General features: G+C 41.2%; 2 protein-coding genes across 6 annotated transcripts; both read right to left on the reverse strand.

The window, feature by feature from the left end:
* Positions 1-382: 382 nt before the first annotated feature.
* On the reverse strand, positions 383-4,693 carry snrnp27 (small nuclear ribonucleoprotein 27 (U4/U6.U5)). 2 transcript variants are annotated; one of them, XM_046034949.1, is made up of 6 exons: positions 4,478-4,693; positions 3,462-3,594; positions 2,941-3,047; positions 1,794-1,873; positions 1,033-1,097; positions 383-667 (listed from the first exon to the last, which is right to left on the reverse strand). In XM_046034949.1, exons 1-6 carry the CDS (start codon positions 4,515-4,517, stop codon positions 613-615), a joined length of 480 nt encoding a protein of 159 aa, XP_045890905.1. In that variant the 5' UTR covers positions 4,518-4,693; the 3' UTR covers positions 383-612. The 2 variants fall into 2 exon arrangements, with proteins under 2 accessions (XP_045890905.1, XP_045890906.1); XM_046034950.1 differs by having other exon boundaries at positions 2,941-3,044; positions 4,478-4,688.
* Positions 4,694-6,236: 1,543 nt separating this feature from the next.
* Positions 6,237-25,783, reverse strand: add2 (adducin 2 (beta)). 4 transcript variants are annotated; one of them, XM_046035815.1, is made up of 15 exons: positions 25,467-25,783; positions 19,206-19,400; positions 18,828-18,969; positions 17,159-17,310; positions 16,733-16,813; positions 15,717-15,866; positions 15,270-15,413; positions 14,972-15,070; positions 14,318-14,494; positions 12,297-12,542; positions 11,299-11,415; positions 11,106-11,192; positions 10,876-11,002; positions 9,642-9,725; positions 6,237-7,659 (listed from the first exon to the last, which is right to left on the reverse strand). In XM_046035815.1, the coding sequence occupies exons 2-15, from the start codon at positions 19,350-19,352 to the stop codon at positions 7,403-7,405; spliced, it is 2,010 nt and encodes a 669-aa protein (XP_045891771.1). In that variant the 5' UTR covers positions 19,353-19,400; positions 25,467-25,783; the 3' UTR covers positions 6,237-7,402. The 4 variants fall into 4 exon arrangements, with proteins under 4 accessions (XP_045891771.1, XP_045891772.1, XP_045891773.1 ...); XM_046035816.1 differs by lacking the exon at positions 25,467-25,783 and adding an exon at positions 20,990-21,120; XM_046035817.1 differs by lacking the exon at positions 9,642-9,725.
* Between the last annotated feature and the right edge of the window lie 87 nt (positions 25,784-25,870).

A 25,870-nucleotide genomic window follows, 5' to 3' on the forward strand; every position in this document is an offset into this window, starting at 1 on the left:
GATGTTGTCTTATTTCGCGTTCAGGGATTGGCCAGATTCACATGCTCTCTTTTTATTGGTTTCTCGCTTATCCTATCTCTAAACATATAACCGCGCAGGCGCCGGCCCACGGCTTTCTGAAACATGATAGCTGTAAAATCCTGCTTCAGATTGGGACGGATGCCCATTTTAAAGCCAGAACACAAACCCTGGACCTACACTGCGACAACACAGAATTGGTTTGTCTGCTGAAACACGTCCTTCGTCTAGGACTAAATATAATCCTTGACTGATAAACCCTTTAAACACTTTAGTGTCACTATAAATTGACAATTATACATCAGAAAATGTTCCTGCATATCATGGCTCTATTTTTTTTGTCATAGTCAGTAATGCAACCATACATTTTTAAATGCTTTTATTTAAAATAAAAAAATTACACACACCTCAACAACACAAAGCTCCATGCATTGTGTCCTTATCAATACTGAGCCCGGCTCACTTCAAGCACTTCTATTTACATTTATGTGTTTACTCATGAAAAAAAAAAAAAGGAAGCAAACAAAACAGGAAATTGCTCAATATCATCCACTATTGTGAGGAGGACAATGGAGGGAAGTTTCTCAGGTACTTTCAAGCGATGAAGTCCAGTGGTCTGTTGAATCCACCCTTTCTGTTCATGTACTGCCTAAAAAAATAAATATATGAGAAAACATTACATCACTGTTACCCTCGCAACACTTGCAGATTACATCATCGAGCACCAATGGGAGAGCCTGAATGTCTGCATAGAAACACCTGCGGAGGTGATTGGCTACAATAACTGTGGTTGATGCTCAGAGGGCTCACAGTGAGGGGACTGAGGAGTTGACATTTTAACTCAGCAACCTGACCAACAGCTGGGGTTCAAATAAGAAAACATCACTATATAAGAAAACAAGGGCTAATGAAAGATTTCCAAAAGTTGTCTGTGGCTATGTGCAGCACTGCTGTGATGCTGCGCAATCAACAAACCACACAAGTGGAAACACTGTTTTGTTTTTGTTGACGTACCTGTATTTTCTCTTCATGGACACGTTGATAGCATGTGCATTAGCTGATGCCTCACTTTTCTTCCCCTGTTTGAAAACAACGTTACTGCCTCTCACATTCAAAACATCACATATTACAGTTCAAGCTCAATGGTGACATGTTACTAATCAATGAAATGTAGAAGTCTCGGCTTGACTTCCATCGCTCCTTTTATTCACAAAAGTAGTTTGTGAGGATCATTTGGAAGATACGCCTTTGCAAAACTTTAATTAATTCTAAACTACAGTAAATGTCCAACTGTTGATCCACTGAAGAGTACCAAGAGATTTAGTCCAACATTTGTACCAACAAAGGGGTTACATCTCAGTGGCTAACTGAACATTTCCTTCAACATCACATGCCTGCAGTTGCTTCCAAGTGAAACACTTTCAGCTGCTGTGAAGAATATGATGTAAATTAAGTTTGAAGTTGGCGGTCTAGCTTTTTGTCCAGTAAAAAAAAGTAATGATTAGTATAATTTTTAGCCCCCCCCCCCCCCCCCAATACATAATTAATATAGTAATAGAGACGTGACCTTCATCATACCTTGGCAAAGGGTCAAACACATGAATAGTGAACGCATATAATCAGGAGCTACCAACTCTGTGACTCCAGCTGCACTGATGAGTTATGAGAATATGCAACAGTCGGCCTGTCTTCAGTTCAGCTGTAGAGTGCAATGAACTTTATTTGAAATAAACTGCGCCACCTTGTGGTAACAAAGGACACCCTACTGCTCTCACCTTGGTGCTGTCAAAGGAAGCAAAACCCATCAGTTTCATCATCTCAATCTCCTCTTCTGTCTTGCCCTGCATGTCTTCCTCTGTCAAAAACAAAAATGATGGTATTGAAATCTGGTAGAAACATCAATGCTGCACTTGTCATGTCACATCAAAGCATCAAAAAAGCTGAATATTAGGGATGCACCGAAATTAATCGGCCAAAAATAGCAAAAAAAAGGAGCTCTTTTGGTGTTCGGCCTAATAAGTCAAAAGACCGAATAAATTTTGACCAACAATTACGTTGACATGTCGGCAGTGTGCAAGCATTTTAAAGTGTCTGAGAAAGACGCAAAAATTGCCGTTTGCAGACACTGTTCTGCTGAATTGTCTCCCAGCACATCCACACCATCTGTGGCTGACTTCTTAGAAAAGGCAGAAAAATGGTCTTACCCACTTTGAGTATTTCCGTCACTCGCTTGTGACAAGGCGATTAAGCTAGCCGCACCTATATTTGGAGTGCACATGTATTCAAGCCTTTATGGTAAATCCACTGAAATGGCCCAGTGCCAGCTGACAGGCAGGTTAGCGACTTTATCCTGTCAGTTTCTCTCTTTACAAAGACAAGTGTTGCAGTATGAGAGTCCTACCTGAAGAAAGGCCGTGAAGTCTTCAAGTTACGTGATACGAGAACCACATACAACATTATTTATCAAACTGGGTCGGACTTTTCGGAATTTTGCGCGATGATACACGTGACATTGTCTGGTTTTCAAAATAAGGTGTCTATACAGTATGGAAATAAGATTAATTTGATTATATTTACAGAAAGTATAAAACATGTTACATGTGTCCATTAAAAGTAAATTGACACACATGTATTTTACTTTACCGGACCCTATCAGGCTTCAGACCCACCCACCATAGTCTCTCCAAATCCTGTGGGAAATGCTGAGTAAAAAGCTCATTTTGACTATTAAATTAATGCAATGCAAATAAATGGAAAAAAGTGAGAAAAACTTTGTTCAGTATTCTGGAAAGTTTTTCTTTATATTCGGTTTTGGCTTCGGCCAAGAATTTTCATTTCGGTGCTCATTTCATTTCCCTCCTGAATATCCTCCTCAATTTATATGAATATAGCAAGAACAGACGCATACCATTCATCTAATACCTGAGATCTGAATGGGCTTCGCTGGCTTGTCCTTAACATCTTTGCGGTCATCTTTCTGCCTCGTAGGAGAGAGGGAGGAGGAGCGATGACGTCGAGGAGGCGACCTGCTGAGGGAAAATAAATATGGCTGCAGGAGGGTTACCTCGACTACTGAATATTGTTCATGGTTTGTTAAAGTCTGTTTAGGATGCAGATACGTGTGCTTGTTCTCAAGGGCAAAGACCACCATTAATGCACTGCAAACTATCTGAAAAGACAATGCTTTTCTATCACAAATCACTAAGCCCTATCTGATTTGGGGATCAGATGATTTCGGTAATAGGTAGTAGCTGAAGTAGGTTAGCACTAATATTTGGTGACAATATACCCAACCCTTTCTCCTACATGTTTAAAGAGGCCATAACCTAAATGGCACACCAGAAGCAAGAAAAAAAAAATTAATGGACTGGTCACAAAAAACAGAAACGGTGGCAAAGAGAAAACTATCGGTGTTCCAAAAACTGCAAAAGGCGTTTCCTCACCTCGAGCGCCTCCTGTGAGGAGATCGTGAGCGACTTCTGCGCCGGTCTCGGTCCCGATCTCGAGAGCGAGAGCGATCTCTCTCCCTTCGCCTTCGCTCACGCTCCCGCGAAGTTGAGTGGGAACGCCTTCTCTCTACAGGAAAGGAGGAAACAAGATCATGACATTAGTAGCAAACTGGAATCTGGGAATTTAAAACTTAAAGGAATATTGCCATCCACACACTGCATTTTCTCCTTCACATTGTTGGACTTTTCTGCAACATGTTTTAACATTCTAATCCTAATAGTCATCCAACCTGTAAAAATGTTACTGGCACCAAGTGAGTCCTATTTTAGTGTTGCACCTACAGTTTTCTTTTACAAATGTGCACATGCAAAAGGTATTTGTAGGTGGCTGGCGTCAGATTTTGACAGAGAGGTAATATGCTCCGAAAATGCCAATACTTTGTTCACTTATGCATTTATTATTATATATTATATAATAACATTTCTTTTACTCTCCATCCCTTGATCACTCTACTGAGTATGCAAGAACACAACAGCATAACGTTACAGTTGTTGTTGTACATGAAAGATATGGCTCTGACCAAACACTCTTTATAGGAAAACTATCACTGCTCCATCATGAGGTCCAGGTCAACCAGAATACAACACAGAGGCATAACGTTACTCAAAAAGACATCCAGCCAAATATCATCGATCGCTTCGGAAAAGCATCGAGCCCACATCTAGAGTCATTTAGAGTTCTCCTGTTAGCTTCCTTTGAATAACTATGCTAACGTTACGTAAATATTTAACTTTACGTTAGAGCGTTAGAAAAAGGTGGCATTCGAGTTATACGCAGTGAGTCACGTGTTAAGGTGTAAAGTCAGCGTTAAGGAAAGAAAATAAGTTAATTAACATTTGTTCTCATTTCTTTCTCCCGGTGTAGAGAAAACAGCGTTGTGGCAGCTAACAGCCACATAGCCATAGCTGCGTAGTGTAAACGTTAACGATACCTGACTCAAGTTTCTTACCTCGTCTCGGTGGAGGAGTTCGGCTCTTGCTCCGGCCCATGTCCCTTATAGATCAAACCTTACCCTCGTAGACCAATGACACGAAATAGAAAGCAATTCGTGGTGAGAACTATGAACAAACCGCGGGTTGTTTGTAGCCTATACCCTAAACGTTGATTGCTGTTACTTCAACAAAGGCTCTCTATCATAGACTGTACGGAGCTTCCGCTGACCTTTCTGCAGAAGAGCACCCTCTGCCGGTTCGGGGGACAGTTCATAACATCACATTATGGGCTGTGGTGTAGGATATGGCAGGGCTGCAGCCGGCTGCATTGGCAAAGAGTATCGAATCAGTGTAAAGACAGTCAGTGTATGTTGTTTGATATAAGGTTCTTAAGTTCTTTATATTAGGGTGGGCTGGTAGAAACAGAGGTTAAACAGAGGCCCAGAGGTTAGAGAAGCAAACTAGTAGTCCGAAGGTTGCCAGTCCGAATACCTGGCCAGATGGCACCCAAATCTGGCAAAATGATTGAGAGTCAAGATCAGATGCAAGCTCGTGACATTGTGCCCTCAGGCTCCTCCAGCATGGCTGTGTGTTTGTATATGAGGTGTTTGAATGGGAGAAGATTTAATTAGAAGATTAATTTCCCCATGTGGATTAATAAAGTAGTATTTTTTTTTGTTTTGTTTTGTTTATTCTACTCTAATTTATAAAGAATAGAAGGTCTGTATGGAGGAGTGGGCCAAAATCCCTGCTACAGTGTGTGCAAACCTGGTCAAGAACTACAGGAAACTACATGATCTCTGTAATTGCAAACAAAGGTTTCTGTACCAAATATTAAGTTCTGCTTTTCTGATGTATCAAATACTTATGTCATGTAATAAAATGCAAATTAATTATTTAAAAATCATACAATGTGATTTTCTGCATTTTTGTTTTCACAGTTGAAATGTACCTATGATAAAACCTCTACATGCTTTGTAAGTAGGAAAACCTGCAAAATCAGCAGCGTATCAAATACTTGTTCTCCCCACTGTGTGTGTGTGTATATATATATATATATGTATGTATGTATGTATGTGTGTGTGTGTGTGTGTGTGTGTATGTATGTGTGAAGGTGGATAAAGTTTCACTTTTCTCAACATATTATTTATATTTAGCCTACAGTATATATTATTTCTTTATTTCATTATCACTTTTATTCTATTAGCGAATATTGTTGTTCACATTCATGGCGGGCAGCTTTGTCAGCTGCCAACCCAATCAGAAGTTTGAAATGGTACTGTTATTTTCTGTGTAATATTTCCTGAACAGAAAAGAACTGATTTGGGCCCCCAGCCTCATATGGCACACAGAGTTGACAGATAAAATTCAGGGAGAAGAAAAAGAAAGCCCCTGTTGGGTCCAAACTCCAGCATCAGCTAATAATGGATAGTACTCAAACTATTGATAGAAATAAAATATAAAAACAACTATTTGTAAATACAGAAACTAATATTACATAATACTATGTATTAGTTGATAATTGCAATAATAATGTCTGTGTATAGGAGATTAAAGCGTATGTATGTGTAAGCAACCGTATGCTACCTGGTCAGCGAAAATTATTTACACAAACAAAATTGATTATACTGTCCATCTTCCAGAGTATAAATTTGCCTTTTGCAATTTTGTGGCAAGTCTTTTCACTCAGCAAGGCTACTTTTACATTTGTAGCAGCAAAAGCAAAAGAAGTGCAAGCTAATCGATCAGAGAAAGACAGACAAACTAGACGTCCAGTTGGTTTAAATCAAACTTGATCTTTAATGACGGATACATGGGAACCTTGCAACACTCACTTACACATTCTAATATAAAATAAATTATAACAATGAGCAAACATCACACGTCAGCATTTTGATAACAGCTACTGGTTAAAACGGAAAACAATCACAACTGTTTAGAGGCATTTTGCACACATACATTTGAAAGAAAATGAGAAAAGTGGAATGTTTAGTACCTTCAGTATCTGCTATTACTGGGTTTCAAACTGCACTGGCAAGCAACAAATACTTTGCTTCTTTCTTTTCCTTTTTTGGGGTTATAGTGGCATTTATAGCGGCTTGTGTTTTGTTGCGAGCCGGTATATTTTCCCCGCTTTCTTTTCCCTTTCTCGTCCCTGCTGTATTTATGTCGTTAGGCTGATAGTTTTACACAAACACCAGCGATCAGAAGAGCACAATCAGTAGCTATCAGTATATTTCTACATGTACTGCACACCTGTGCTCACATAGTTTACCTGCAACATCTATCTTGATATAATTAGAACCAAATCATGACGAGAAGATGCCTATGATGATGAACAAATACTAGAATGCCAATATACATATGTCAAGTGCCTATACATGTATAAGGGGTGCATAATTTAAGGAAACTTAAATTTCCAACGCGTCTGGCAAATAGTGGATTTTTTTATAAATGGTATGAAACAAATTCTGAGTGGCAAGTGGACAGGACCACGCTAGTAATCCCAGGTTTGTAAAGGAACATGTTTGACTGCCTATACAGTAAAGTTAAGTAATGGTTTGATAGCACAGCAGGTGAAAATAAGACACAAGTAATACAGGGACTGTGTGTGTGCGTGTGTGCGTGCGTGTGTGTGCGTGCGAGAGACATAAAGTAGTGCGTCAAAATGTTGTGTCCGACCAGGGTCAAATAGTATGTGAAAATAATTATCAGTGTGTTTTAACCTGCTTAAGATGAATCACCACATAGATCAAATCAGTGAGTACCGGCGTTAGTGAGTAAAGTATTTGAGAGGCAATTTAGTACACCATGTCTGTGACTGACATCTTAACAGACTGCGTTTCAATACATCTGATGTGGTGAACTCATCTGCTACTCCGTCATACACTAAGAAATGTTTCACAGTAGTATTTCACCGAGGTCTGGTGTGTCTGAGCGCCTCAGGTTTCTGCTTTCTCCTTCTGCTTCTTGCTCTTTTTCAGGAACGACGGCGGTTTGAACTTCTTCTTCTTCTTGGATGGGGACTTGGAGGGCGAGCCCTCTGGGGTGCCACCTTGTGGTTTGGCGGGCGGAGCAGCAGGTGTGGAGGAGGTGTCGTTGGTTGTGAGAGCCTTCATCCCCTTCTCCAGTTCCTCCGTCGTCTGCTTCTCCTCCTCACCTCCGTTCTGTATGGCTGGAGACTCGGTCTTTGCCTCTTCTGCTCCATGATTTAAAAAAAAGAAAAGGTACAAAGAAAGTTCAGCAACAAGACAGAGAGCCTTGTGTGGGGTGGAGCCGCAAAGCCACATGCTAGGCGTGTCACTGCAGATGGACATGCTTGCTTAGTGTGAAATAGAAAATGGGCTGTCATACTGTTTCTCTGTACTTACTAGTGAGTCAAGACCAAAGCACCAGAAGTGTGCCCTATGAATCAGTGAGAAGTAACACAGAAAAGGACAGACAGATACAGAGGGAGAGAGTACAACAGATACAGTAGGTACAGAGACAAATTGATTTCCCTACAATGAGCTGAAATGTGGCAACAGACGTGTACCAGACATTTTGACTTACACAAGTATAACCAATAATATAATGTCTGCATTACATTTAGCCACTTCCAGAGCAAATCTGGCTGGCAGAGCTGTACCAGAGCCATTATTTATGCTATGAGTTGAACCTGTATTTCCTGCTACGTGAAATCAAAATGTCCTTCATGAGAAAGATCAATTACATTTGCCTAAAAAACCTGACACCCCATGTTGCGCCTTTATAGCCTGGCATCGCCAGACTAAGGCCCCATTCACACTACTACCTTTTTGTTTTAAAACTGAGACCTTTTGCTACGTTTGCACCTCTTGTCCAGACTAAACAGTGAAAATGAAGACCTAAAACAGAGAAGTTTGAAAACGCTGCGACCCCATTTCCCGTTTTAAAACTCCGAAGAGCGTTTTAGTGCAGACGGGCAAAAAAGGAGGACTTTAGAAACGATAACGCAGACACTCACGTTTGGTGCTCTGATTGAGTTTTATAAGTTATGCAAAGCAGAAACACAATGCTACTGACAGAGTTTTTGATTTAGTATTTTTATTAAAATATTTGTACCGTGCAAATAACACTTAAGCTACGCTTGTACTGTGCATGTCACCATTTACTTTGCGACAACTCCCAGTCTGTTTCCCACCCCCACAGTCGCTTTTAACTCCCGCGTTACAGTCAGTAACAGTCCCAGCTCGTTATCAGTCCATGCAAAAAAAATCTTGTCGGATTCTTTGTCTGTAGTTACTCTGATACGCAGCTAAAACGCTGGTGTGGACGGGGATCATATTTGTTTTGAATCTCCGTTTTTAAAGGTAGTGTGGATGGGGCCTAAATTCCCAAAAGTGTGGAAACTCCGATCATTTTCCTTTTTCCATGGGGCTTTATCAACAGGAGAAGACCAAAACAGACACAACTGGAAGACCTACAACCAATCAGAGCAATGAAATGTGTGACGTAGCAAACGCAAGCTGGCAAGTTGGGGTGGTGCTGGGTTGTTTTCAAGCAAGAAAAAAACAAAAACAGGTGGAGATCTGTCTGAATGGGAAGGGGGACCAGACGTATCTGCCAGAGCAAATGAAACATGAGCTCGGCAGATACGTCTGCTTCCCAGGCTACCACCTTTAGGTATCTAACATGTAAAGATCACTGGTACTACCAGAGGTGAATGAGTTAACTTTCTAGTCCACAGAACATGCTGTCAACGGTTTTCATAAGGACTCTTTCTTCTGTAGAAAATGGTTCAAATGAAAACTCTCTGCAGTGAGGTCTGTGGATTACCCAGAGGTCCTCTTTATCCGCAGCCCGCTTCAATGTACTACCTACTGTATAATCATCTCAATAATTGCTCCCCCTAATGTCTATATTTCTGTACTGCGAATGCTTTGGTTAGTACTTGCAAAAACATATATTTCTGTATTGTGACTATTATATTTAAACAGAATGAAAGAAATAATAACGAAGCATACTTCTAAACTACAAGGCCTTCTGTGTTTTAACTAAACAGAGACCAGAAATCAGCTGCACATGTGGAGGTTTAACACGGTTGCCAGTGAGCATTTGAAGCAGGACAGGGCAGAAGCACATGAGTCCATGAGGCTGCGGAGCAGATAGGCAGCGGGCAAGGCAAGCAGGGCAAACAGTCAGCACTCTGCCAAGCCTCACCTGAGAGGGGAGGGTGGCTTGGTGGAGGGCCCTTTGTTGGAGAGGTAGCTGGGGGAGACTCCTTGTCATTTGCCACCTCCTCCTCTATTTACACAAACACACACACACACACACACACACACACACACACACACACACACAGTGAAGGACAGTGAGGGTTCAATTGTGCAGGAAGTTAGATTTGTGAGGCAAAGCGAACACAGTTTACATGAGCATCAGAAGTGAAATCAAGTTTTCTTAATGGTGCTGTGAAAGTACTTTAACTTATAATATATATACATTTTAGTGAAAGACTAAAATGTATATATATTATAAGTCTATCAGCAGCTGTACTGCATTTTACATTTTACAACACGACTTATGCAGGAAATCTGCTGCATGATTTACACACAATGGAGAAGACAGCACAAAGAGAGCAACATTTCTTACAATGATGGATGGTGGAGTACGTGAAAACTGGTAGAACTTTTAATTTGAAATTCACAGCCTATATTAGTATTTAAACACAGCACCTTTAAGTTAGAAAGTGTGCAATGCATTTATTGTGAAAGTGAGGGGTAAGCTGCCTTTATAGAGCCACCAAAAGTATGCAGACACAGTAAAAGACAGTAAAAGGTTAGTAGATGAAGCAAACATACATCAATATAATGCAGTTGGTTAGATAATTAAAAAGGAGGGTAAATAGATATATTAAGCTTCTTTTATCTCCAATCACTTGATAAAATAAATGACAACTTCATGGTGGTGGTCTAACTAGCTAGCTTAGTTCAAAACAGTCATTGATAACCAGCTAGCTAACACGCTATATTGGACACATTGAGCACCAGCCTTTCCAGTTGGCTACCCAGCCAAAGCCAACTTTCCTCATGAAACTACGCTGAGAATTCATTGAGACAGGTCTCATCACCCATCACTAAGCTCTTGTGGCTGAATGGGAGCAGATCCCTGACACAAGGGTCTAAACATCTGAGACCAGAAGAGTGGAGGCTATTGCATCTGATTATTACATTTGGTTTTTGGACCGTCATGTTCAACTATCACGTATGGGTGTAATGTTGTCCCCCACATACTTATTTATATAAAGCATGGAAATAACTGGTAATCTATTTTCTAAAACTGCTTTAAGGACTAAATGTAGTTGTAAATTTAGGAATAAACGTCTACTTTTACTATAACAGTACTGCAGTTGTATGGTTAAGAATGACACAGACGAGTTGAGTTGAATTAATCTTACCATCGGTCCCTCCATCCTGTTTCCTCTGCACCTCCTTGCGGTACTCCTCTAGCTCCTGGTCTGTCAGCTGGTTGAAGGGATTGGGAGGTTCTGGCTCGGGTGGGACTTGAGGTGGGCTGACTGGAGACTAACAGACAAGCAGAGACACAGCTTTTAACTTTGCAGCTCAAGAGGAGGACGTGGAAAGGAAAAGAGACAGATGTTTGGCAAGCAGTGAGACTGCAGCTTACCGGAGGACTGTCAACTGTTATAACGCTGGCGAGGACCTGAGACTGTGGTCCTGCGGTCTTCATGTCCTGCCGATTCTGTTGTCGGATCTGATGATTGACAATAAATAAATTCCTGAATAACATTTGTGATTCATGTGACAGTTTGCAGAAAATTGTGGGTGAGCGAAAAGCCCAAAAGCGAGAAAAAAGTTACCTTGTTTCGTGTCTCAATCACCTCTTGAGGGTTGGTGAAGAGAGGCACAAACTGGTTTGGATTCTCCATCTTGATGGATGTGCTGCCGGCTTGTGTCACCTCTTCTGTCTTCAACCACTAAGGGCAAGCAAAAGTCAAAACAATATCTCATAATTCACTTTAAAAGAAAATTTAGATTCCCCCCCCCCCCCCCCCCCCCCCCTTATAAAGTTTGTTTTAAAGCAGCTTTGACAATCTGGGTGTTTGTCCACCAGAGGGCACACTCTGCACTGCAGTAGTCATCACAGAGCAGTGGGCTTTCCCCTGCAATGCAGAGAAGAGGAGAGAGAGAGGAGGGTGGGAGGGACTGAGGAGGAGAGAAAACAGAAAGGGAGAGCCAAGCTCCTCCCACTGATGTAAGACCCCCAGTCTCATATTGTTTTTGCCTGTAAAGGCCTCATCACTGCAGCTCTGCTTCATCTTTTCTCTGAGGTACAGGGAAGTAAAAACAAACGCTCCACAGTGCACATCAATTTCCTCATGGATCAGAGAGAAAGACGTTGATTTTGGATACAGAAGTACTCTTGGTTGATCAAATATAACCAATTTATTTTCTAATCATCAGATGGTTAGTTAATTATTATGTTTCATAGTCATCGTCTTAAAATGTAGCTCCAAATATTGACAAGCTTCAAGACGTTTCTTCCTTTCCTCCTCATAGCTCACTTTAATCTCCCCCCAGTTCTGATTTCTCTGCTCTCCAGCCTCTTTATACATTTCTTTGTACATACATGTACATATCACCACCGACAGCTACCTAACCCTCTCTCTTTGAGCGGGACACATTATATAACTTTTATGTCACAGTGCCCACAATGCTACATTGTCTACAACGTTTTTGAACTACAGTTACAACCATCACAATGTCTGGTCTGCAACTTTATTTTAGACCATGCTGAACTCTTCTCTATACCATGATATGTTCAATAAATCAAAAGTACTGATTCCCAGAGCCTCACAGTGCTGCGATGTCCCGGGCTGGCTTGCTCCTGGCTAACTTTTTGGTAGGTGTTGGGGGTGTTGAGCCATCGAGTCCTCTCCTGCTGCTGGCGCTGGGCAAAGGGATGCTGCCTGAGAGCCGGGTGGACTCCGTCGTCATCAAACTGGTGGAAAGCTGTGGCGGTTGCAGGCACTTCCACCTCTCTCCGTGTCCGCGTTCGCTCCAGCAGCACAGGGAAGCGGTAGGCGTATCCTGTGCGGTAGCCCTGCAAAACAACAGAAGAAAGAAGCTTTAGGGTGTATACATGCTGCAGACAACATCAACTCCCCTTTCCAGCGGTGTGCTACAACACACCTTTACTGCACCATGCCATGTCAAATTGTAATCATGTGCATTTCCTTTATGGTCTCTTAACAGCTGTGTCACTTGTGGGACATATGTAGTATAAATTTCTTGACTGTAACAAAATCTGCCTACCAGCACACTGATTTATACACATTATATTTTGTTTGTTTCATTTGTACAAAAACTGAAGTGTAAAAACTAGTTGTGGGACTATATCATGGCTGTGATTTTTTGGAGAGTCTTATTGTCACTGTGAGGTAGCAAGGCAACAAGGAAAGACCCCCGTTAAACCACAACTTGGAGTTTTCTGTTTTCGTACGGATTAAACAAATAAGATATAATAAGTGAGTTTCAGAGGAGCGGGTAGGTGGGTTTTGTTACCTGCAGACAGAGTGAAGCTAGCTGTTTTCCCATATTTCCAGTATTTATGCTAGGCTAAGCTAACTGCTTGGTGGCTGTAGTTATATATTTAATGGCCAGATATGAGTGGTATCAATCTTTTGTCTTTAACTCAAACCTTTAACTGGTCTGATTGTGTAGGTGATGAGAGAGAAAGTAAGTCTCATTATGTTTAGTAGAACCTGTGTAATGCATTTTCTGTGGATTTTAACTATTATTGCTGATGCAAACATTTCATGCTGCTGCTTTACATTAAAAGCTTTCCATCAGAAACCACAAAAAGGCTTTCTTGCTATTATTGTGAAGCAGCTACAGGAAATGGAGAAGTGTTTGTCACAGCGCTTATGCTGCATTCACATGATACAGGATAGATGGTAGAGATAAGAAAAGATTCCTATGTTTTAAGACTGGCGTTCACATCATTGGACAACTCAAGACTGGTGTAGGATTGCAAAGTTGGAGGGTTAAGAATATCGAGCTACGTTTGGGTTTAAAGTACCTTAAAGGACTTCAGCTGATGTGAGGCATTAATAGTCATTTGTCTTTTCAGGCACTTAGTGGGATAGTATCAGAAAAGTTACACAGTCGTAGTTGGATGTAGACGTGAATGTTATTTACAACTTGGACAATAGTAAATATGATATGGAACTAATGTTCTATAAAAGCTAGTCTACACAGTATGTATGGACATTTTCTGTGCTTTTTGTTTGGGGGTCAGTTTTTAAAATTGCAAGGGAGGAGCGGTAAAAGGAGCGGCAGCCACAGGGAGCTGGTTAGATGAAGTGTTTGTGAATCAGCAAACCTCCCACACAAATGAAGGAGTCAAACTTTGAAACCCTCTAAATTCAAGCAAATATTAAAAAAGGGGCCATCGAGCAAATTAGTATCGCACTGCAATGATGGGAGAGTTGCAGGAGACACATTTAAAATAAATAAAAAACAAAACAAAACAGTGTTTCAAATCAGTGCAGCAGAGAGTGAGAGATCTTGACTTTTTTTTTCAGTTTGTAGGTTAAGCTCCAAAAACACTGAATCATACAGTACCTATAATGCGCCTCAATAGCATCTTTCATTTGTCCTGCCTGGTAAATGCCTTTCAAACTCAACGCTCCATGCCCTTGACGCCCCTGATCAGGTTTATTTTCAAAGACTTTAGAAAGCTCCCTCATGATATTATACACCTGCGTTCATAGACTGATTAGCACTCTTCATGACGAGTAAAGTGAACTTCAAGTGTAAAACTGGGGAAGTCAATCGTCACTGTACACGTTTCTCGTCAGTATAACTGTTGCCTACCAAGTTATCCAGAGTTCTCATGAGGGCTTCAAACTCATGCTCGCCGACGCGGCTCTTGTGCAGGGGCCCAAAGGTGGAGCCAGCCCAGCCCACGGTGCCGGCTACGTTGGGTTTATGGGTGGTCCGGTCCAGCAGAATCAGGTTCTGTTCACCACCGGCACAGCACAAAGCCGACACCTGACAAAAAAAGATTTTTAAATTCAGGAATGAGTTACAGAGCTCATTTTCTCTTTCAGCAACTCGGTACTTCATACACAGATTTAAATTCAAACCAGCATAGTGCCTTGTTCAGCAGCATGTACGCCATATTTACTGTGAGAGGAGAAAATATAACACAGCAACCTCCATAGATTTGAAGAATAAACGACCTTACAGTCATGTATCTGCTTCCTTACAGGCCACTGCTGGTCCTGTAGGATTACTGCAGTGTCTCGTTGGCAAACGACTGTAGCGTATTATACTGCAGTGCAGAGCTGCTGGCTGAATTACAGTGAAAGGGTATCAAGAGAAGGACAACTGCCCAGGTGTAAGACTGGTGCGTATACTTTATATACACATGCCAGCTCAGTCTCCCACTCACACACACGCAGTTGCAGCACTTTGTCTCCAGTATGTCAGCTGTTAGTCAGTACAGCGTGCCTGTGTGTGTACTACCTGGATCTGGCAGGCAGCCTGGATGTGGTAGATGGTGTAGAAAGCCTCCTCCACAGATTCCCCCAGAGCCACAATGCCATGATTCCTTAGCACCAGAACCTACACATAGAGAAATCAACATTTATGCAGGAGAATAAAACCACCTTATAACAGCTGCAGGTGATTGAGAAATGTCACTGTGGAATAAGGATCTAAGCAGGTGCACCAGCTTCAGTAATTAATCCAGTGTTCAAAGCTGCAGCAATCCATGTGGGAGCAGTAACTGATTAAACAGGTTATGATATCCACGTCGTCTCACCTTACAGGTTGGCCCCAGGCTCTTCTGCAGCTCCACTCTGTCCTCCTCCTCCTCCATGACTCCATTGTAGTCGTAATAAGCCACATCACCCACCAGCAGAGCCTCATGGGACAGAGGCAGGAGGCCGCACTTCATAGCTGAAACCTGGAGACAGTTAGCCGTCAGTCGAGGCAGTGAAGGTCATGAGACAGACTCATATTCACAAAGGTGAAGTCACAATGTGCTCTACAAGCAAATCCACGCTGGACAGTGATGTCATGTTATCAGACTTACACAGAACAAGGCGACGCTGAAATTGCTGAAAAAACTACAGAATAATATCCAACTTTGTTAATCACCAGTGATCTAAAATGTGTTATTATTAAATCTCTCATTCTTCCATGTGTGTCTGGACGTCACCAGCAGAGGCGTAATGGTGTCTGCAGGCACAAGCCCAGGCTGACTCACCGCAGCAGTGGCCGGTGTGTGGAGGTGAAGCAGACAGCGGACATCTGGCCGGGCCGAGTAGATGGCCGAGTGCAGGCTGAAAATCTCTGTGTCCACGCCGAGGTTGGTGCTGCCCTTCTCCACCACCTCACCCAGGATGTTCACCTTTACCTAGAAAACCACACAGCACCGCCTGCATGTGTTTCTCAGAAAACTCAGATCTGGCAGTACTGCTTCCAAATCAGATATGCACAGTTCTTCTAGAAGCAAAGTCATCATCGGTTCTGTAACGTGTGTACACCAGTGATATTCGTCTGGAACTAATTATAACATAAGTGGCATTTGTCATAAAAAAGCAGTTTTTATACTCATGCATTTTTTCTTGGACTTTAAGCCAGCTTCAAATTCAAACGTATTGTTGACAAGCATTATGATGATGCAGTACAACTTCTCCAATCCTTGTTATCCCCCCCCCTCATGTGGGTTTCTTGAATGCTAAGTTGTGAATGAAACTGCCAGCAGTCAACATTTGTAAGGTTTTCATTTTTAATGATGGTCACCAGTATTCACTTGTTTCCTTCTACTCTCTTATTGTTAGGGAGAAAATCTGTCTCAAAGAGCAAGAGTAGACCATTAAACACTGAAACTGTTAAAACCCAAGAAAATTATTTTACTAATAATTACAACTGAAACAATCAGTCGAGTAACTGTTCATTCAATTGGCAGAATATTAGTAGTTTAAGTCAATTATCAAGGAAAACTGATCTATTCCCTGGCTCAAGCTTTTTAAAAGTTAGGATTTGCTGCTTTTGTTTTTGGTATATAGCAAGATATCTTTGAGATTTGGTTTGTTTGTCACACAAAATAACAATTTGAAGATGTAATAGTGAGACATTTTTCACTGTTTTCTGGACATATTAAAGACTAAATGATTAATCATTAAATTTAAAAATAATATATACAAGAATACTGTACATCACACAGTAATCCAGAGTGTATGTGCAACCTATATCCTGACTGTGACTAGTCTTACTCACCAGACTGGACCCGGTCACCTCGCTGTAGGCCAGGCCGTCAGGAAGAACCAAGAAGTGTTCCTGTTCTTTACTAACACGCAGCTGTCAGGGAGGAAGAGTAAAGCTGCATGTAAACATATTGTGTCAAAGCCTGTCCCTTAAACTTGGCAGTTTTTAAATTTGCACTTAAACGGAAACTTAGATGGTTACTGATCACAGGTGACAAATATCTTTCTGCCCCTGTTCAGCACTTTCTTTCTCTCTACTGCTCTATAGTTCACTTTACCTCCCTCCACTACTTGTTAATGAGTTAATTAGGCTGGTTTTGTAAGAAACAAATGAAAAACTTGTATGTGCTGCATCAAACCAGCCTGATCAACTCAAATTTGAGCTAGACTTCCACAGAAAACTGCTGACCAAGGCTGATCTTAAGATAGTGGAACTAACAGTTAGACGAGTGCGGTTGATCTGGGCCCAGCCGAAGAGGTCAAACAGGCGGTGGACGCTGGCCAGCTTGCAGCGCATCAACCTCTCGCCCTTCACCATGCTGCCAGGCTCCCAGCCATGCAGGTCATTGATGGGTGTCACCATCATCATGTCTGTGGGAGGAAGACAGATCAGACAGAGACGGAGAGAGTGCAGTGAAGATGATAGTCTGCAGACAAAAAAAAAAGGTAAGTAGGAGAGTGGCTGATTATTTAAAAAAGGTACACATTTCAGCATAGGGTAATGGCATTTATGGATAATGACTGGTCTAAGTCATTTTCTTTTGGTTTTCTGAACATCATGGACATGTTTTTTCCTTGTTCTGTTGTCTGATGAAAATGATCATTTATTTGCAATGAAGCTTAAGCAAGTGTATTTTAGTCTGATGAAGCATTCAGTTATACTATATCCTCAAAGCTCTAAAAACCCGTACTTCTCCCTCTGACTAGGCAGGGCGACTTCAACATTTACCATTATGATTAGCACACAGGCTTTGGTGACCTCACATCGCCCCCAATTAGTTGCTTGTCATCCACACTCTTATAATACTTGTACAGTAGATTTTTCTGAATTTGCAAATTTGGAATGAGGTTTTATGTGGATGAATAAAAAAGCCTGCAATTGAAATATATTGTCAACAAATACACTATTATTTGGTTAACTTTACTTAATTTGCACAGCCTGCCCATCTTACTATCCCATGATGCTCTTTGTGAGGGATCGATCACATTTCTACCTTTTAGTGTGCCAGTGAGCAACTATGCACAACACCAGCTACAGCTGCGTAAATGGAATGCAGCCACTAATTACCGTCATAAGTCACATGTGCAAGACAAGCGTCACCCATCATCGGGGAGGAAGGTGGAATCTGATTACATCTTTACTTTTGGATATGATAAACAGCTGATGTAAAAATGAAAATAACATCTGGATTAAGTTGATTGCCTAACAGTGGACCCACGGTTAACAATGAAAGACCCAGAAACATTATAGGACAAAGAAGTCACATGCCCACTTCATCGTCATCTTTGGATGCTCTGGTTATTTATTAATTAAAACGGACTAGTGACTTCCTGTGAGTGATTGTGAGTGTATGTGAGGCTAACAAGGTTATAATGGAAGCCGAATAATCAAGCTAACAATGAAGAAGATAGATACATCTGCAGTATACAGTAGTATCTACAGGCGAGTTCAAACTCAACGCACTGGGTGCCTTTGCAGGAAAACACACCTTAACAAATATTGAAAATGTTTAAACTTAAAGTGCGTATCAAAATGACTCCAACTAATGAATGTATAGAGACAACATACACTGGTAAGTTCTGAGATCAGTCAGAGGCTGAGCTGTCCACACACAAAGACATAACCCCCCCCCAACACGAGCATTGGCTTCAAAGCACAGGGCTTCCTGGGGGCTAGGAGGAAATGCGATGCTATGAAGCCGACCAGTCACAGTTCTTGTGGCTAAGCATAATAATAAAATATAACAGTGTAACAACAGAGAGCGTAAACAATAGAAAGTTGTTGCTAAAAATGGCAACAATGAAACAATGGGACAAGTAATAGAATACCAGGCCTAAAATGTCACTGTATATGGTAGCATGTTTATTTAAACGTCTTGTGCACATACTAGAAGGGGAGACGGGCAGGGCGGCCGGAGAGCCATGTGAGGCCATAAAATCAGCCAGCTGTCTCAGTGCCCATAGGTTGGATGAGCTGCCACCCTTCTTCATCTGTTCCTGGATCAGCACATCTAGCTCCTCCCTGAATGACTACAGACACACAGACACAGATATTAATATATCAACACATACGTGTATAACCAGACCACTCACTACAAATACTTTCAGTTTCATAAAGAATTAAAGCAACTATGTATAGGACATTTCTGTATTTTTGTACTAATGTGAGGAGATAACCACATCTAGAGGAGCGGAGACACAGAATGACAAAGGAAAAGGAAAAAGACAGACAATAAAGCTGACACACAGACAAAAAGCCATCTCACCGGACTCTGAAGGAGGCTTGAGATCCGCTTCTTATGCTGGGGCCCAGAGCCAGGTGTGGAATGTTGAGGAGACTGGAGGCCCTCAGGGACCCCATCACTGGGGCTGCGCTGCACCGGGGTGCCTTTGGGAGTGGGGGACTTGCTCATCTTCTACTGTTTTGCAGTGGGTGTACAACCAGGGGTGGGTGGGGAGAACTGTAAGTAAAGAATGTCAATATTAAACAGGAAATGGCTATGAGTGAAAAAAATGACAAGCTGTGGTTGTACAGGTGTCCCAGGCTATCTCTTGGTCAGGCCCAATAACTTCCTGGAGCGGGACCCGCCCTGGTTGCCAAGCTAGCAAGCCATTTTCCCTGTTTCCAGTCTTTGTACTAAGCTAAGCTAACCAGCTGTTGGCTGTATCTTCATATTTATAGTACAGATATGACAGTGGTACCAATATTCTCATCTACTTTACTCTACATCTGCATCTCTCATTAATACAGATATTTGAGAAATCTTAATGGACAAAGTGCTCTCATTTACACACACCCCTGCCCCCGATGGCTACAGAGCTGCCATGGCAAGCAACTTCAGTGGGGTTCAGTGTCCAAGGACTTTTTCTTTACTTTATAGCATTGAGTAAAAACATCAACTAAACTTTACCTAAAGACATTGTTTGAGCAACAATGGCAGGTACAGGTGACCTGAACCAGCATTTAGCCAGATTTTGGATTACTAAACTTCCAAGACATCCATATACAGTGCAATTTGGTGTTTAAATAAGGCAGTAAATGTGTTGTTGTACATTTGATAAAACAATATATTTACTGCCCTATTCAAACATACAGATGAGATACAGTTTATTTACAAGACAGGAAAACACAGTGAATTCAGCTTGAGAACGGCTGGAGATCAGCCAGGAGGCACATCGTGACACACTGGAAATCAGAAACACATTATAAGTTGCCCACTTATTGTATTAATGGAGTACATGGCAACTGGACCTGCCTCTCCTTATAGCAGGAGTCTAAAGGGGCCTGTGGATGTCCAACAAACCTGATGATGATGCTAACACAGCACACAACAAGCCAACAACACAGCAAGTGTTGAGCTTCCATCATGGATTGTGATACAGTTTGTTTTTTGACACAGTTTGTATTCAGAAAATATGTTTCAAGGCATTACTTCCTGTTCGTGCTCAAGATGAAATGAACCGAAGGAGGGCGAATAAGGTCAACACACATTACAATGGGGATGGGGCAGATATCCCTAAAAAGAGATGTATTTATTTATAGATTTTACATACAAAAATGACTATGAAATTAAGTTGGAATTTATGAACAATTCTAATTATACTAGCCATAAGCTCCTAAAGCAGCAGCCATAATCCTGGATGAAAAGGTCATTGCCATAATGGCTTTAACTAAGAAATGTAAGTAAATGTGAAAATGGAAGAAGTGCAGTGAGCAGCATATTTCTAATCTTACTGAGCGTATAATATAATTTCATGAGTTCACAAAAGCCCCTGCCTTAAGATCCAGTGGTGCACATCAGCCCAGAGAGAGTTAAAAACCATAATGAGATCCAACAAAGATGATCAAACATTCAATAATTGTTACCTTCAATCAATACGCTCACTTGTGGACAATTAAACCCTGAGCAAATCATTTTGTATCTTGCATTAACATCAAAGCTGTGTTTCCTGTTGGCAAGTACTAAAAATAAACATTATATATTAGACTGCACATTAAGACTTGATTTCTTTACATTTCCAAATGGCAGCATTAAGATGAAAAACCTACCCTCAAATGAACGATGCTGTATTCCTCAGGGTACTGGCCAGTGGAAGTGCAGAGATATAGAAAATGCAGCATTAGCAGTAAGAGCTCACATGCAGACAGCAGCGTCAGAACAGGAAGTTAGCTAGTGATAGGGCTCGGTAATTGGAGAAAGAGTGAAGAGTTACTGTAAGGATCTTCCGAAAAGAGCTGGCCACTCCCCAAATAAAACATGCTCAACTCTCTTGCGTGCACACACACACACACACACACAGCTGCAGAGAGCAGATAAGGTCCTAAACACACCACACCCTCTCTCCTGTGCTACATCTCACTAACTGACTCAATTACTTACTTGATTAGTTGCATCACTGCTACATAACTGTGTGCTCATCCCTGATCACATCCATTGTAAATCCCATCCCTCACGTCCCTAACATCCAGGGCAAGCTTAAGATGCTCTTTCCAATAGCATGGAAGAAAGTTACATCAGATCCTTGTGCATTACTAAATCTCTGTGCATTACACTCGTGAAACTCTGACAGATGACTAAACCTTTAATGGAGTTTCTGGATAAAACGGTGCACTTTATCCCGACAATGTCAGGCTTCCTGCACTCAAAAGAAACATTACATCAGAGATCAAAATACATCAGCCATTCACTAAAGCATGAACTAAACTCCCTAGATATACACTGACATACAAGCATTATGATGTTTACCAGCCAAACTGCTCCCAGATCAGAACAACACAATAATCATGGCAAAACTGCTCTGTTCAACTTTCTATTGAACCTCCTGTTCAGATACTGTAGATGGTGTTTTCCTTTTATTGTGATGGTCAGTTTTTGGTTTTGGAGGTTTTATTTTAAATGCAAAGCAGCAGTCATTGTACAAAAGCCTAAATCGGAGGTAGCAGCTCTCTCTCACAATGGTTCACAGTATATGTGACTCTCTCTCTTGGGGGGTAGACGGAGCACAGCTGCTGACAAGCAGACAGAAAGCCTCTCTCTCCAGGGACAGGTCCTAATGAGTAAGGGGAGACACAGAGCTCTAGCTGCTGGCCGACCATCACTGCCTCCTCCTCTTATGGTTGACCATGATGCATCATCACCTCACTTTTGTTCCATAAAATCTCAGGAAGTTGGGGAGCTGATTGGGGATTGTTTTAATAGTTTTATACCTATACAGAGATTATTTGTTGTCGTATCCTTCACCAGAACTCACCGATCAACAAATTTAATGTTGCTCTGCTCTGAGATCTGTGGCCATTGATTTTCTTTGGTGTACATTATCTTCATATACATGTGCTCATATTGGCTGCTGTAATCTGCAGTGGTTTTAGAAGGTCTGTGTCTGAGCACTGACATCCAGCAGCAGAGAAGCAGACAGGGGTATAATTACTTAAGTAGCTCTGGATTGATTTTCTTTAGCTTCACTTTCATTAGGTTTGTGTCATAATGGCTGGTCAGTGAATCCACACCAGTTATGAACTATAGTGTCTGAAAAAAACAGTACCTTTACTAACAGCTTTCCCAAATAAGATAAAGCTAAATACTTGTGATCTTGTTTAAACCTATTTGAAAATGTTTCACAAACTTTGAAATGTTCAAACTCACTGCAACTCAGTAAATGTAGCCATTTACCATTTAACCCATCATATTTATGTGTTCATTTTTTGGTAAACAACTCTTTATAATCGAATGCAAGACTTGTTTAGGCGTCATAGCATATTAATTCAATTCAATTCAAATTAGCTTTATTGGCATGAATGTGTAACAACAATATTGCCAAAGCATCATACATACAACATAAGATCAATCAACCCCATACATTTAATTAAACAAGTAATTAAAGCGTAAAGTATTCAAAGCGTATGTGTGTTTGTGTTAAAAAAAAAAAAAGAAATATTAAAAATTAAAATAAATAAATAAAACAGTAAGTGTGTATGTGTGTGTGTGTTAAAAAATAAAAATATTAAAAAATATTATAAATATAAATGAAACAGTAACGTGTGTGTGTGTATATTAATAGACAAAACAAATGTTTAAATAATTGATTAAAAAAAAATAATTAAAAAAAAGAAACAATTACTAAAATATCAAATGATCAAAATAATAATAATTTGAAAATCTGTACAATTATTTATCAGTCCGAGGTTCCACTGGTTGTCCTCACTTCATGGCATGAGGAGACATATTTTGCAGCAATTATTTCACATTTGGGCATTTCTCCCAGTAAATAGGGGAGTTTCTGTGTGTCCAGGCTGTGTTCAGCATGGGCATAGAAATTTATAGTTTATTAAGTTAACATATTAGCTTGTTTGAGAATGAATGAGAAAGTCCGCACTACTACTATTATGGCATGTGTATATAACTTACAAGGACAACTTTAGTGTATTCAACCCCACATAAATGGACTCATTAACTCTAAACATCTAGCAGACTGAGTGCTTAACAGAAACGCAGCATACACAAGATGAAAAAGTATTAACGCATGAATAATGAAGAGGTAGAATACATTTTGTTGACTATGTGGAGGAGGACACATTGACCTTCCTTTCTCTATAGCCTCTAATGGGAAAGTTGGCTTCCACCTTGGCAGACGGCACTAAATGTAAATAAACAATATCAAAATACACAAAACACTTAAGAAAGGAGCAAATGGAAAAACAGCTGAAGGCACAGGCAAGTGATGGAGTCCATTAAAGTCAAGGGAGTTTTGAAGCTGTTCCTTTTTTATTAACTATGAACTTATTTACAGAGGAGCAATAGAAAGCATCCTTACTGGAAACATCACTAACTGGCATGGGATGTTTATGGCCCAGGACCAGAGGGATCTGCAGCAGGTGATTAAAACTGCCCAGAACATCATTGTTACTGATCTACTGAGCATCAGTGATGTCGGTGAGGTGCGGTGCCTAAAGGATACACAGACAGTACCCACCCAGCCAAAGCCTGTTCACCCTGCTGCTGTCAGGCAAGAAATACAGAAGCATCTGCTTTAGTAGCTTCTTTCCTTAGGCTGAGAGACTCTTAAATTCATCCTCAGCACTCCACCATGCAAATTAGTTTATTTATGACTTATCACTATTTACTGTATATATTTTTGTATATGTTTGTTTACTTATTATGATTAGCATAAAGGAAACCAGCATTTCATTGTACAATGTTGTGAAATGACAATTCAATTAACATTGTAACCTTATTGGAGTATTATTATTATGTGACAGAAACTGCACAATGATAATGCAATAACTCCAAAAAATTGCAAATATATAGCTCACTAAGTCTTTGTGTTGCATATCCCCTAACCATTTGCGAACATTTGTTTACTTGCCCCTCAAAATGTCATGTTTGATTTTCAGTAACTACAAACTCAATTTTAAAAAGGTGTTTGACTAAAGAAAAGAAAAGCAAAATGCTGATTAGACTTGGACAAGCCATAATGCAATGAATACAGTTTCTATAACTGCATCATTTTAAGTAGGAATAATAAAAGGCTTGATATGCAAGACACTACTCATTAGAGGGTTAATGATAAAAACAAATTTCCACTAACACTGACTTAAACATCAACCTCTGCACTGCTGTGGCAGAGATTAATCCATCCTAGCTCCACTGTCTGCCATTGTGTTGTGGGAGATAAAAATCAACCGCACTCCCAAAGGTCCTGTGGCACAGAGGGGGAGGATGCAGGGGACAGGCTTCTTGATCAGTCATGTGAGTGCGGGGTACCGTATAGCGCCATAATACACCCTGAATGATCAGCTCGTATGTGTTTTAGCATCCTCCGCGCCATCACGCGCTAACGGCCCGCGCTCTGCATGGCTGCCTAGCAACACTAGCACGCGCTGCAGCCTCAGCACCAGTAGAGCAGAGGACGAGCTAATGGGCACCAGCAAAATGCAGCCGCAAACACTGCTCTCTTCTGCGTATGTACAGGACCGAGCCGCCATCTCGTTTCAAACCAGCAGACCAAATGACCGAGAAAGCTACAGCCCATATCCCACATTTTAATCCTGAGACCGTCAGGAACACAGGTCGGTGGAGCTACTGTAAAACAACAAAAAGCCATCAGTGGCACGCTAATGAGAGAGATTAGACGGTGCCACCACAGACGCAATCTCACTGTTAAAACACGACACACTCTGTGCATATGGGACCGTGCACTCACTGCAGGCCTTGATCTGAACAACACAATGACAAACCGAAAGCACGGGTATTAATACGGTGACGGTGCTGTGCGCCGAAAAACTGCAGTTTTTATCATTTTATACAAGCACAAACATCAGTCTGTCCTTACAGAGGGAGCGAGGTGCATCGCATCAACGACAACATGGTTAAGACCAGGCAGGAAGGCTGAGATATCATCGCTGAAATTCGCACACACCGCACATGCACGCGTCAGAGATGACTTTGTACTACACCCAGTCATTTCACCATGATTGCCTTGTTCGAGTCAACTAAACACAGGCTGACATTAGCAGGTAGTGTACTCACCTTAGTGCATCCTCAGGTCTTCTGTGTCTTCTGTGTGGGTGCGGCACACCCACAGCCCTAAGCCATCCTCAGAATAGGCAGATGTGGTTAATTACAACAAAGCTGCAGGTTTCCTTTGTCAGACTTCAGGGCCTCAGCTGATCCCGAGTCAATGGACCCTGATGTTTTTCATCGCTCAGTGCGCCTGGACCAGCCCACTGCCACGCCTGTCCACAGTCTGACACCCAAGGGCTCCCTCCCACTGCAACTACAGTGGTGATCACTCTTAACAATGCGCTTAGTTAATGTTAAAGCCTTCGTACAGCCTCGGTGGATTTCTGATGCGGTCTCCTAAAAGGTTTAGTTGGCTAGGTCTAGTTCAAGAAAAAAAAAACAAAAAAGTGTTTCACATTAAACAGGCGCCA

Source organism: Micropterus dolomieu, linkage group LG21, assembly GCF_021292245.1.
Source record: "Micropterus dolomieu isolate WLL.071019.BEF.003 ecotype Adirondacks linkage group LG21, ASM2129224v1, whole genome shotgun sequence".
Classification (NCBI taxonomy): Eukaryota; Metazoa; Chordata; class Actinopteri; order Centrarchiformes; family Centrarchidae; genus Micropterus; species Micropterus dolomieu.

Excerpts from the sequence above, each read along its gene's own strand:
- snrnp27 (XM_046034949.1), bottom strand. The coding sequence starts at position 4,517 with ATGGGCCGGAGCAAGAGCCGAACTCCTCCACCGAGACGAG. Across the intron at positions 3,048-3,461 it reads CCTCACAGGAGGCGCTCGAG|CAGGTCGCCTCCTCGACGTC; the intron begins GTGAGGAAACGC and ends ATTTTCCCTCAG. Across the intron at positions 1,874-2,940 it reads GAAGCCCATTCAGATCTCAG|AGGAAGACATGCAGGGCAAG; the intron begins GTATTAGATGAA and ends TGTTTTTGACAG.
- add2 (XM_046035815.1), bottom strand. The coding sequence starts at position 19,352 with ATGAGCAAGTCCCCCACTCCCAAAGGCACCCCGGTGCAGCGCAGCCCC. Across the intron at positions 15,414-15,716 it reads ACACACCGGCCACTGCTGCG|GTTTCAGCTATGAAGTGCGG; the intron begins GTGAGTCAGCCT and ends AACTGTCTCCAG. Across the intron at positions 7,660-9,641 it reads AAGCCACCCTCCCCTCTCAG|AAGAGGCAAAGACCGAGTCT; the intron begins GTGAGGCTTGGC and ends ATCATGGAGCAG.